At 36.1% G+C, this 12,102-nt stretch overlaps 4 protein-coding genes across 5 annotated transcripts in view; 3 read left to right on the top strand and 1 right to left on the bottom strand.

Moving 5' to 3' along the window:
* Positions 1-1,208, top strand: part of LOC105171479 (lipase-like) — a 4,206-nt gene extending 2,998 nt beyond the window's left edge. For both annotated transcript variants that reach the window (XM_011092614.2, XM_011092613.2), the window contains 2 exons: positions 423-511; positions 744-1,208. In XM_011092614.2, the coding sequence (XP_011090916.1) occupies positions 423-511; positions 744-957 (303 nt within the window). In that variant the 3' untranslated portion in view covers positions 958-1,208. The remainder of the gene's footprint in view (positions 1-422; positions 512-743) is intronic.
* Positions 1,828-3,477, bottom strand: LOC105171478 (myb-like protein X). Its single transcript, XM_011092612.2, has 3 exons — positions 2,679-3,477; positions 2,413-2,510; positions 1,828-2,096 (listed from the first exon to the last, which is right to left on the bottom strand). The coding sequence occupies exons 1-3, from the start codon at positions 3,289-3,291 to the stop codon at positions 2,052-2,054; spliced, it is 756 nt and encodes a 251-aa protein (XP_011090914.1). The 5' UTR covers positions 3,292-3,477; the 3' UTR covers positions 1,828-2,051.
* LOC105171477 (E3 ubiquitin-protein ligase MIEL1) lies at positions 5,927-9,464 on the top strand. The gene is made up of 12 exons (XM_011092610.2): positions 5,927-6,126; positions 6,726-6,813; positions 6,989-7,045; positions 7,170-7,202; positions 7,315-7,392; positions 7,557-7,600; positions 7,690-7,730; positions 7,929-8,011; positions 8,100-8,191; positions 8,303-8,372; positions 8,958-8,999; positions 9,091-9,464. The coding sequence occupies exons 1-12, from the start codon at positions 6,071-6,073 to the stop codon at positions 9,214-9,216; spliced, it is 810 nt and encodes a 269-aa protein (XP_011090912.1). The 5' UTR covers positions 5,927-6,070; the 3' UTR covers positions 9,217-9,464.
* LOC105171476 (beta-D-glucosyl crocetin beta-1,6-glucosyltransferase-like) lies at positions 10,046-11,416 on the top strand. The gene has a single exon (XM_011092609.2). The coding sequence runs from the start codon at positions 10,046-10,048 to the stop codon at positions 11,414-11,416; it is 1,371 nt and encodes a 456-aa protein (XP_011090911.1).

Genomic DNA, 12,102 nt, shown 5'->3' with positions numbered 1-12,102 from the left:
GTAATATTACAAAATAGCATGAGACCGTTCAGTTACACCCCCCCCCCCTCCCCCACCATTCACCACACATGCAAAGTTGCTCATAATGCATGCATCATTTTTATGTTATTTACAAAGTATATTCACCAGAACAAGACTTGGACTGCATCAATCTTCTAATAATTCTCAAGTGTCCTGGTTGCTATAAATAACGGTTAATGGAGAAATTTCTTAGCATTATGATCTACTATATGCTTTCCATGAAATATAGGTTTATCTATCTTGTCAATTGGCTAACATGATTTTCAATATCTTATTTCTTTTGGCTGTATGGTTCCCCCAAATGACTTTCCATATTATCTTTCTTTCCAATTAGCATAAAGCTCCTTCTTAGCTTCTGTGTAGCTGCTCTTTTCGGGAACCATAACATTCTCAATGTGTAGGTCTGGCTCTACAATATTGGTCTCGGAAGCTTGATTTATACAGTCGAGAAGGTTTGTGATGGTTCTGGGGAAGACCCAACCTGTAGCAGGCAAGTGTTTGCTGTCACAGGAACATTTTTCATATTCCCTGTTATTATTGGATTTACAATGGAGGATTCCAGTGTTCTTTCACTACTTCTATGACAGTTTGATCAGCACAAAGAAGTTAATTTTATTTCATTTTGTTGCCAAAGAGTACTATAGCTTATGATCATTAGTGATCAGGAGTAAACTGGATGTATTTCTGACAACCAACGCCAACCATCTCAAAACCTTTTGCAGGTCAGTGAGAGGAAACAGTATTTCTGATCACTTGAAGTACTATGGTGTTGAAATGGGATGTGATACGCCAAGCGGATGTAGAATTGTGATGGACCCACGTGTTGTTGCCTATGCCAGAAAAGATCTTGATGGCAATCTTATCTTATCCAGGGATCTGTCAAATTCTATTTTGAAACTGAATACAGATAGAGGAGATCAGGGCAGTTCGGCTTAGATACTATTTCCAGTCAATTATTGTGAAAGAGGAAGCACAGAAGCCACTTAATTTTTTATTTTCAGGTGCGTATCTTGGGGCCATAGCTTGCGGATAACACGGCGTGACTTCACATGAGGAGTATCTTGTATATATAAATTATTCTTATGTATATTAAAATTAATTTCTATGTGAATAACAAATACCTATTGTGCATAAATAATATATTTTGCACCCCAAAGGGGAAAATGGAAAACGGTTATTTCATTCAATGTCTGATTTGTTGTATCTTTTCTATTTATTAAAATGGGAGACCCTGAAGTAACTAACATTTTGTTAAAATGTGGGTTGTCTACATACCCCAATACACTTATTTTTTTCTAGAAAAAATAAGAATCTCATTGATGACTTAATTTTAGCAATAATTTTCTTACTGCATATTTGAAATTAAAATATTTCTAGAGTTTGATTAACTCAGTTCCTTTCTCGTTCATTTAATTAAATAAGTACAAAAATATTAGATAAAGCACAGACATCAAGTGTGCTTCAGCTACTCGTCCGTAAATAATTTGGCGTAAAGTTTGCTGCCAATGCATAAGCTCTTAACGTTTAGGTTCCAAAGTTCTTGTATGGATGTAATAATTGTAAAGTGTGCTGCCAATGCATTAGCTCTTAACATTTTAGGTTCCAAAGTTCTTGCATGAATGTAATAATTCTGCAGTTGAAGACTGATAGCCTCCCACTGGTTTCTGTTGCTTAATTAAAGACGTGTTTGGTTTGACTGTTGATTTATCAAAATTAAAGTGATGCTATTGCCTTACGATGATGATCGTAAATGTGTATTTTTCACAAACAATCAAGGCCACTGACAGGTTTCATTAATACTAGGCAATAAGAAAATACTATATTTCATTAGTTTAAGGTGCAAAATATTTGATATAACGCTTCAAATGTGATGATCAAATCAGACAATTTAGCAAAGGAGCTCAAAACAAGAAAAATTGAAGGCGTCTGTTAATGAGCAGATACATGAATTATATATCATGAACTACCGATAAACAAACAAAGATCAAAGATCCCCAGCTTCTACTGTTTTAATCTTCTTCTTCTTCAATTCAATATCCCTTGGCAACTGTAGTTGATGCGCCATCCGCCTTCTCCTGCACGACCATCAAGAATGAATACCCATTACCGGAGGTTCAGTGACTACAACATTCAATACACAAGTCATATTACCATATTTGCAGAACTTCTGAAAAAATTTACAATTGTTGGCTAAGACATGAATTTATAACTTTGTTTAAGACAACATCATTGGAAAACAATCTGAACCTATCATCAGTAACTAACTAAGCAGCAAGCAAATTTACATGATTCCGAAAGTTCCCACTGGAAATCAAGAATCTGAGCTTATTTCTTCACACAGAAAGAAGAAAACTTTGAGGGAAAGTGGTTTTGACATTGAGAAGTTCTTACATTATCAGCAGCGAGAGCAGGAGTCTTCTCTTCTTCAGAAGCTTTTGTTTCATCAGCCGGTGCCACCTTTTCGCCTTCATCCACCTTAACCGACTCTTCTGCAGAAACAGGAAAACAGCATACACTTGTAAATCAACCGATCCAACAGCCTCTATTATGCTAAGAATCCCCAAATGTAAATCCATGCATGCAGTCAAACATATTTCATTACAAACTCATTACTAATACCACAACCGTAGAGTTCATCTAAATTGATGTAAACGAACCTTTTTCTTTGTTCGAATTATCCTCTCCATCAATCCCTTTTCCCTCGACAGCATCATTCCCTTTAGCACGTGGAGAATAATAGTCGGATTTTCCTGAAACTCCGTCGGTGATGATGGATTCAATGGTCTCTCCATGTTCCTTCTGGGGAGAGAAAAAGTCATTAGGAGAAGAATCATGTGAAACCAGCAGCTTTCCTTGATCTTCTTGATGATGATCAACCTCAACCTCCTTTTTAACCTTCTCCTCTTTTCCTGATTCCTTCAATTCCCCATTCTTGTTTTCCTCCACAACCACAACATCAGCAGCAGCAGCAGCAGATTCTCCATTTCCATGATCACCATCATTTTCCTTCTCTTTTCCATCTGTTTTCTGGGCTTTTCCCTTTCCCTCCTCAGCTTTTTGACCAGTTTCCTTCTTCTTGATTTCATGATCATCCTTCACCTTCCCATGATCAGCCGGCTTGTTCACCTCATTTGCATTCACATGATCCGCATCAGACTTGGCATGATCCTCAACGACAGGCGGGTTTTTCTCCAGGCTCTTGCTTCTGCTCTTGCTCTTGGCAAGCGTGTCGGCCGTGGCAACAGCGTGCTTTGATTTCCCACAACCCATTGTCGTCAAGGAATTATCGAAGAAGATCAAAATTACAAACAGAGAGACAGAGAATATAATTCAGAGGAAAATGCAAAAGTTTTCCTCCGCTCTCTCTTCGTCTTTGCAGCCTCTTCTTCTACCTACGATTGGTCTGGTTTTAAGGAAGAAGCCCACCGGTTTTTCCGTTGGTATTTTGAAGGTTGCTGACCAATCATCTTCTATTTATTGCATTTCCAATTGAACGGACAACCTGTTCAAAACAATTTAAAAAAAATACTTCATTTATATCAAGAAAAGTTCATAATTTTGCATAATACCGAATACGTTCGACGTGCTTAAAAATTAACGATAATGTTGTTGGGTCTGGAATTTTACAAGAATCAAGATGATTTCTTGTTTTTTCTACTGTATATGTAATTTGAATGATCAACATAATTTTAAATTGGAAGGTGTCAGAGTTATTAAACAATCAACGTGAGAATAATTATATAATTCAACAGTGGGATAAAGTTAATGACAAAAAAATTATGTGATAAAATATCACTAATGTATGTGTATTTTCATCACATATGGATGGTGCATAGGACAATAGGGTACGTTCTAATAATATGAACGGTTAATTACATTTTGTCATTCGAATTATAATCGTTACATATTGATATTAATTTTTTTTTGCTTCAATTTGTCATTTCAATTTTACAAAATTTTGCACTTTGTCATTTATAATTATTTTTAAACAAGTTTTTTGTCAAAACAATAACATGTAGTGTATATGTGATATTTAAGAGTTATGTGATGTGATATTTTTCACACATACACAACATGTGATGTATTTTCCGCAAAAAATCAACAAAAAAACCCTCATATATGACAAAGTGTAAATTTCGTATAGTTGAGATGATAAATTAATACAAAAAAAAAAAATAGATGATAAAGTATAAAAATGGGCATAATTTGAATCACAAAATATAATTTAGTCTCATACAAATATATACCTTTTTGTCTCTCAAACATTGACTATTATTTAATTATAATTACGGAGAATATATATTTATACATTATTATATTATTATAATATTGCATTTGCAGGCTGAGGAATGGATGATTCCAAAGTTTGTGTTCTTGTTAACTAATAGGTATTTTCTTTTTTTTTTTTCCCTTTAGAAAATTGAAAATATAGATTATTTTTAATTTGCTTGTTGTTAGCTGACCATCATTTTGTTTTATATTAAGTAAATTACATTTCTACTCCTAAAATTAAATTTAATTACACAAACATCATTTATTTTTTATAAGATTATAGGCTAACCCTCTAAGAGTTTTAGTGTAATACATATCAGGGGCTGTTTGCGTAACTTTTGATCACTGAAAACGGCTGTATTTTTAGTTACAACTATAATGTTAAGGGATATATTTATGGCAAAGGGTATTTGCATAATTAGATTTAATTTTATGGAATGTCAATACAATTTACTCTAAAAATTAATTAAATAAAATTGAAAAAGCCCAAGAATAGTGGGCTGGATTATTGGATCGGATCCATGGACTTGTGATTGGAGCCCCATAATTTATTTAATTCGGTCCACTATTCTATCCGACCCTGACAGTTCGGCCCAATTAATAGACAGGGCAGCTGCAAATGGCCTTTGTTTCGCTGTCTGTCTGGAAAATGAAAATACATCTGATCTGAATGAATACTGAGCGTACACATACGTATTTGTCGTAGAAAAGTACATGTACGTAGTATTTTACTACATTCTGTCTAGAAATTGTGTTGTGTAATAATTTATGATTAATATTTTGAGGATACAAAAATTAATATTATCCAAATGAGTATGCGGCTGCACGAAGCCCGAGAGAGCGTATTTTGTGCAAGTTGTTGACCTAGAAATTCTGAACATGAGGAGCATTTGATAAAATCTCCATCTCCATTTCTGTTTGACGTCATGTTTTAGCCGTAAATCTATTTTTCTTGCCAAACAAAGGATAAATCATAGGAGCATTTTGATAAATCTCCATTTCTGCACGTACATTTAAATTCCCAATGCCATTAACATGATTTCATGTAGATGTGCGGAAGAATGTGATTGTATGAATCTTGATCTCTAATTGTTTAATCTATACATTTTCCTTGTCTTTGGATCTTAGATTTCAATGAGAAAGATATTACTTTTGTTTAATTATGTTTTATTTTTCAATAATAAATCTCAAAGCTTGGTGCTTCTGGCTGGCTGCTGATTGCATTGAAATGGACGAGTTTGCAGCCAATGGGAGCTAAAAGTCACATCAACTGGTAGGAAATCACATGGGGTTTCCTTCCAACAAAATTCACACACACACAAGAAAAGAATAGCAAGAATTTTCTACCCTTTTTTTACTCTAATCAACACGAAAACAAGACAAAGCAGTTGCCTTTAATTTCTGAATGAGAGATTGCTTTCACTCTGAATTTCCCATTGGCTGGAGTGTGCGGCGGTCTGTCCCACTTTGTCACCCCATCCTCATAGTCTCTCTCTATCACGCCACCTTATCCTCTTTCCATAAATATATTCATATAAATACAACTTAAACTCTTTCCAAATTTAGTAATAATTTCAAGAAAGTTGGGGCTGTTTAAGCTAATTAAGTGCATGGGTATATAAGGTGTCAGTGCCCACTTGACATGATGGCTGGCCCTTTCCAGTTTTTTAAGGATTTTGGGCTCATCCCCATCTTCCTCTGTATCCGATTTCCTTGCCTTTGCTTCCTTTCAGCTCTTGCCCTTTTATCATTTTTTCTTGGGTGAGAATTCTTGGAAATGCTAATGGAAGACCACTCTAATGATCGTCTTACTTTTGGGAAGATGGGATATGGGTATATTTCTTTCTCTTTTTCTTGATACTTACTGTTTTTGTTTGTTGGTATTCAGATGCAGGTGAAATCTGGATATTCCTAGTTTCTTGATTGGTGGGCTTGGTTGTTTATTGATCTTCATTTCATTCTTGATTTGAATGTTTTACGCAGTTGTTGTATTTTAAGAAATATCTGTGATTTTTTCAGTGCTTATGAAGAAAGTTTGATTCTTTGAAAGTTCCAGCAGTGGTTTTTCTCGTTGAGGTTTCATAGCAGCATTGATGTTCTGATTCGCTGTGTGATCCTCTGTGAAATTTGATGAGTCATTATGACTATTGCTCATGGAAGTTGGAATCTTTCCAACTTTTTTCAACCTTGTATATAGGCTGCCACCTCGTCATTGTTCAATAGCTGTCTTGATCTTGTTCAGTAATTGAACTACCAAGGTTCTTATGTAAGAACAAAGATCGATTCTCCGGACTTTGTTTTGACATGAATATGTGTTTTTTTCTTAACAGTATGCATACAGTTGTGATCCTTCTTCTGCTGAGTTCATGTTTGAGTTCTATTTGATAGAATGGTCTGAAATTATCGACACTATCATTCTTTGAATTTGACAGATGCAAGCATTACAGAAGAAGATGCAGGATTAGGGCTCCATGCTGTAATGAAGTCTATGATTGTCGCCACTGTCACAACGAAGCTGTGGTATGTTGATACTTCTTTTATTTTTCCCCATGTACTGCCCTTAACTAATTTCATGTGAGACTTTCAAATTTTGACAACTTTTATCAATTTGCCTGATATCGTAACACTTTATACATTTTTCTGCAAAAAATTGATTCTATCTGGCTTTGTTGCTTTCACCTTGTTAAATCAACAGAGTACGCTGCGTAACATTTATGATCGGCATGAGTTAGTCCGGTACGAAGTGAAACAAGTATGTCTTTTGCAGAAATGTACTCTTCCTGCTTCTGCCCCCATTTTCCTGACTCTTGTTCATTCTTATTGTTCCCAAATCCGTATTTTGTTAAAATAAAAAAATACGCTTACTTATGTTGCAGGTTATCTGTTCTGTTTGTGACACTGAGCAGCCTGTATGCCCTTCTTGCCTCCTACTCAAGAGAAACTTTTTTGTAACTTTGTTTTCTTCCTACTTCCTATCCATTTACGGAATGGTTCATTATTAGTCTCTCTCCCATCATCCAGGTTGCACGTGTTTGTACAAACTGTGGTGTCAATATGGGAGAATATTTTTGCGACATCTGCAAATTTTACGACGATGATGTAATTATCCTTCGACCTGGCAGAAATCCTTATGAATGCGTTGCAATTTTCTAATTTCTCGTTTGGTGCTATTTTCTGAACACTAGAGATCCTCAAGTTCTGGTGTTACAAAGCTCATTTTGTGACTTACTCCTCAACGCTAATTTAGGTTATTGTTGGTGCAGATTGACAAAGGACAGTTTCATTGTGACGACTGTGGGATTTGCAGGTTTCGGAGACAAATATGCACTCATGCTTGAATACCTTCCTTCTGCTCCCAGAGTTGTTCTAATTTCTTGTTTTATCTTATGATTTTAGGATCGGAGGTCGTGATAACTTCTTTCACTGCAAGAAGTGCGGTATGCAGAATTAGCTCTACTTTTATAGAACTATTTTGTTTACTTCAGATTCTTTTATCTGTTGTTTGAATCAGATTAAACCATGCTAGCAAGTGTTTTCCTTAATTCTTGTGGTTAATTTTCAGCTAAATACCGTTTCTGTAATGTCTTTGAATCTCCTTCTGGAAATTTTTCATCCCATTTTTGTTAATCATGCAGGCTCCTGTTATTCTGTTAGTTTGCGCGACAATCACCTGTGCGTGGAGAACTCCATGAGGCATCACTGTCCTATATGTTATGAGGTTCCCTCCTAAATTTTTTTCAGTTTCTTCATAATCTTGATAATCAAATTACACTTTCTGCTATAACACTGCCAGTTTTTGCATACAGTATCTATTTGACTCCCTGAAAGACACCACTGTCATGAAATGTGGACACACCATGCATTGTGAATGTTACCATGAGCTGATAAAGCGTGAAAAGTAATGAAACTATACCATGTATCAACTATTATTTGCTTCAGGCTATCCTTTCACAGCTAGAAATGAAATTGATAAACAACCTTGCCAATGTCTCATTGGGATGGCATACAGGTACTGCTGCCCAATATGCTCCAGGTCGATCATGGACATGTCGAGAACCTGGAAGAGAATAGATGAGGAGGTACTTCTTATTTTATATAGATTGTTGATTGAACCTCAGGCAGTTGCTCAACTTTCTTCTTATGTTGATACTAGTATTGGTTTTAATTATGCGAAAAATAACCATTTTTTTATTGGAATGTGAAGTATGATACAGCTTTTCATTTTTTATGTGAAATTTATTGTCAGGGGTAAGTTGTAATTTTATAATAGTTATCGGGTAAATTATATTGACACCCTTTGTGTAAACTTTTGCTATCAAATAGGAGTGTACCAGCAATTACAATTACAACCTTAATGGGTTACTTGTTATTTTGCAAAAGATAAGGGATGTTTGTGTATTTGAACGTAACGTCAAGAAATATCAATGCCATTTACCATTCATAATATTTTACTTTGAAAAAATTTGAGTGGCAGTGGAAGTGGGGGCATTTTTCCGAACTAAAGTTTGTATGTTCTCGTAGTTGTGATCCCTTCTAGTTTATGCATATATTTCATAATCTGTCTCACAAGTTCCCAACATGTTCACTTTTTCCATTTATCATCATCCGGAACTGCTCAAACTGTTTTCACTATTATCTGACAAGAAAGTTGTCTTTACCTACAGATTGAAGCAACAGTCATGCCAGATGAATATAGAAACAAGAAGGTGCTACTATTGCAACATTTGCCTTTGTAACTCTTAAAATCAGATGCAACATTTTCATTCCCTGACAAGCATCCCATGATTACACCTGCAGGTTTGGATTCTTTGCAACGACTGCAATGATACTACTGAAGTTTACTTCCACATAATCGGTCAGAAGTGCGGCCACTGCGAATCATACAACACGCGAACGATTGCCCCTCCAGTTCTTCCTCAGTAAGCAGTTTTTACATCATGGATCAAATTATTTGGGCTGGTGCACCAGAAAGCTGGTGCAACCACCCGGAAACAAGGAAGGGATCTTTTGTTGCATTGTGATCGATATCATTGTTTTTCATTTTATACACTCCACATGATTGAAATATGTAAAATTTAAAACCAGTGCACTGTGATTCTTGTGGTGTACAAATTTTTCTTAGGGATATCCTTCTATATATTGGTATCAAAAGCTTCCTGGCTTGTTCATTCTGTTAAAGCATAAATGGGACACTGCCCCTGATATCTGGCTTTTATAATAATGAGAATTATGGACTTGAAGGTCCCTTATTATATAATGTTCATTGCCGCGTTCTGGAAAACTGTGACTGCAAGTCTGCAATAAATATTTACAGCTCCTAAATAATTACATCTAGCACCCTTGAAGTTTTCAATATTTTTATTAACATCAAAAACTTCTATGAATTTTGAGTACTTGAGGAACTTATTTGTTAGATGAAAACAAAGCTTAGGGTGTTAGCGTGTTCGATGCAATTTTTCAAATTACAGAAAGTTTATGTATAATTACATCAAATTTCAGGGTCTCTATATATTTGTCTGTGGTGATCTGGAATATTGTGTTGATAACGAATCTTGATTTTGGGTCGGTTGCTCTGGCATTGATTTTGTCAACCCACAGGCAGCTAGCGGTGTTATATTTCTTTAAGTTATTAGGCGTTACATATTGGTAAGAAAGGGGAATGCAAGAACTGATCCCTCAAAAGTCTTCATAAATATCACCATTTTTCTGGTTTCTGCACTTTGGACAATTAGCAGAGCTTGATTTCACATTCATGGAGAAAAAAGAAACCAAATTCAGAGTCCTTATGTTTCCATGGTTAGCTCATGGACACATATTTCCCTTTCTTCAACTAGCCAAAAGACTCTCAAGAAGAAACTTCTCCGTATACCTCTGCTCCACTGCTGTCAATCTTGATTCCATTAGAGCTAACACCGAAAGAGATGTATCAGACGATCCCTCTATAGAACTAGTTGAACTCCATATTCCACCGTCATCAGAACTCCCTCCTGAGTTGCACACAACCAAGAATTTGCCTTCCAATCTTCTGCCAGCCCTTCTACAGGCCTTTCAAACGTCAAGTTTCAGCTTCTCAGATATCATGAATTCTGTCAACCCTGATCTGCTGATATATGATTTCTTCCAGCCATGGGCTCCAAAGCTTGCTTCATCCAAAGTTATACCTTCCGTTTTTTTCTCATGTGCTGGTGTAGCACCGTATGCCTTTTACCATCATTTATATACAGAGGGGGCTAGTTCCATTTTCCCATATCAGGCAATATACCTCCTGGATCATGAGAGCACAAATGTGCTTGCTCGTATTGAGCCAAATATAAAAGATGCTGAGAAAGATTTTGCATTTGGGAGCTTCAAACTCTCTACCGACATTATATTGATGAAAAGCTCTAGAAGTGTCGAAGGGAAGTATATTGATTATCTGTCAAATAGGTGCAAGAAACAGATAGTGCCCACCGGTCCACTTATTGCAGATGCTAGTCACTATGATGATGAGAAGCTCTCAGAGATCATGAGGTGGCTGAGTGAGAAACAAGAGTATTCAACTATATATATTTCCTTTGGAAGTGAGTATTTCTTGTCCAAGGATCAGATAGAAGTAATCGCAAAAGGGTTAGCACTTTGTAACGTTAACTTTTTATGGGTTGTAAGGTTTCCTACTGGAGAAAAGAGTACTAGCATAGAAGAAGCATTGCCTGCATGGTTTCTCGAAACGGTGAAAGACAGAGGGATAATAGTTCCTGAATGGGCACCACAGACAAAGATTTTAGCCCATTGGAGTACTGGTGGTTTTGTAAGCCATTGTGGCTGGAGTTCCATCATGGAAAGCATGTATTTTGGTGTTCCTGTTATAGCCATGCCGATGAAATCTGATCAGCCAATAAATGCTAGACTTGTGGTGGAGACTGGTGCTGGAATAGAGGTTGAAAGGGATGGAAATGGACACTATTTGGCGGAAGGATTGGCGAGAGCGATAAATAAAGTGATTGTAGAGAAGCCATTTTGTGAAGGCCTGAGGGATAGAGCTGAAAGATTGAGTGAGTTGATGAAAGAGAGCGAAGAACAAGAGATGAATGAAGTAGAAGAGCAGCTACTGAGGATTTGTATGGACAATGAGAAACAACTGTGATATTATGTTCCGGATCAGGCAGTGAAAAGTTTGTTGATTTTAAGGATGCATGGTGTTAAATTTGATAGGTTCATATTACTGAGTCTCTTGATCTGAGTAAGTTATTGTATGTATGATTTCTTGCAAGAATAGTAACTGTATTAATTTTCTCCATTCGCCTGATCAGGACTACAATTTTCCGTTGTACGTAGTACTGAATGACAGTCTGTCAGTTAGAATTCGTTCCGGAAATAAAAGGTTATTGTCATCGACATCTTTCACTAAGAGAAACATATAAAAAGTTAAACATATGTTCATAATACGTAAAAGAAGCTCTCGTGAATGATGATATGTCTCTAACTGCCAAAATGATTTAACCAACGTAGGCCATTATTTATCATGCATCTCCGATGTAGAGTATTAACTAATGGTTTACTTAGTGGAAAAATGGTACTGGAAAACAATCAAAAGAGTTTTTTTGATATCAGCACAAGTGTTCTGGTCTAGCTGAAAACATTAACTAGGGGACAGGTTTGACTCCTGGAGAAAGAACAACCTAAATTCAGCATTCTAATGTTTCCTTGGTTAGCTTATTCACTTGTATTCCCTTTCTTGGACTAGCCAAAAGACTCTCGAAAAGAAGTTTCCACATATACTTCTGTTCTGCTGCTGTCAATTTTGATTCAATCAGAAACAACACTGGAACA

The sequence above is a fragment of the Sesamum indicum genome, linkage group LG10 (assembly GCF_000512975.1).
Source record: "Sesamum indicum cultivar Zhongzhi No. 13 linkage group LG10, S_indicum_v1.0, whole genome shotgun sequence".
In the NCBI taxonomy this organism is placed as follows: domain Eukaryota; kingdom Viridiplantae; phylum Streptophyta; class Magnoliopsida; order Lamiales; family Pedaliaceae; genus Sesamum; species Sesamum indicum.
Note: the sequence above shows the minus strand (reverse complement) of the source record. Positions and strands in the feature narration are given on the sequence as shown.

Coding starts and splice junctions, on each gene's coding strand:
- LOC105171478 (XM_011092612.2), bottom strand. CDS start 3,291: ATGGGTTGTGGGAAATCAAAGCACGCTGTTGCCACGGCCGACACGCTT. Junction 2,511..2,678: donor TAATTCGAACAAAGAAAAAG/GTTCGTTTACAT, acceptor CTGTTTCTGCAG/AAGAGTCGGTTAAGGTGGAT. Junction 2,097..2,412: donor CTGCTCTCGCTGCTGATAAT/GTAAGAACTTCT, acceptor ATGGTCGTGCAG/GAGAAGGCGGATGGCGCATC.
- LOC105171477 (XM_011092610.2), top strand. CDS start 6,071: ATGCTAATGGAAGACCACTCTAATGATCGTCTTACTTTTGGGAAGATG. Junction 7,046..7,169: donor TCCGGTACGAAGTGAAACAA/GTATGTCTTTTG, acceptor CTTATGTTGCAG/GTTATCTGTTCTGTTTGTGA. Junction 7,601..7,689: donor GACGACTGTGGGATTTGCAG/GTTTCGGAGACA, acceptor TTATGATTTTAG/GATCGGAGGTCGTGATAACT.
- LOC105171476 (XM_011092609.2), top strand. CDS start 10,046: ATGGAGAAAAAAGAAACCAAATTCAGAGTCCTTATGTTTCCATGGTTA.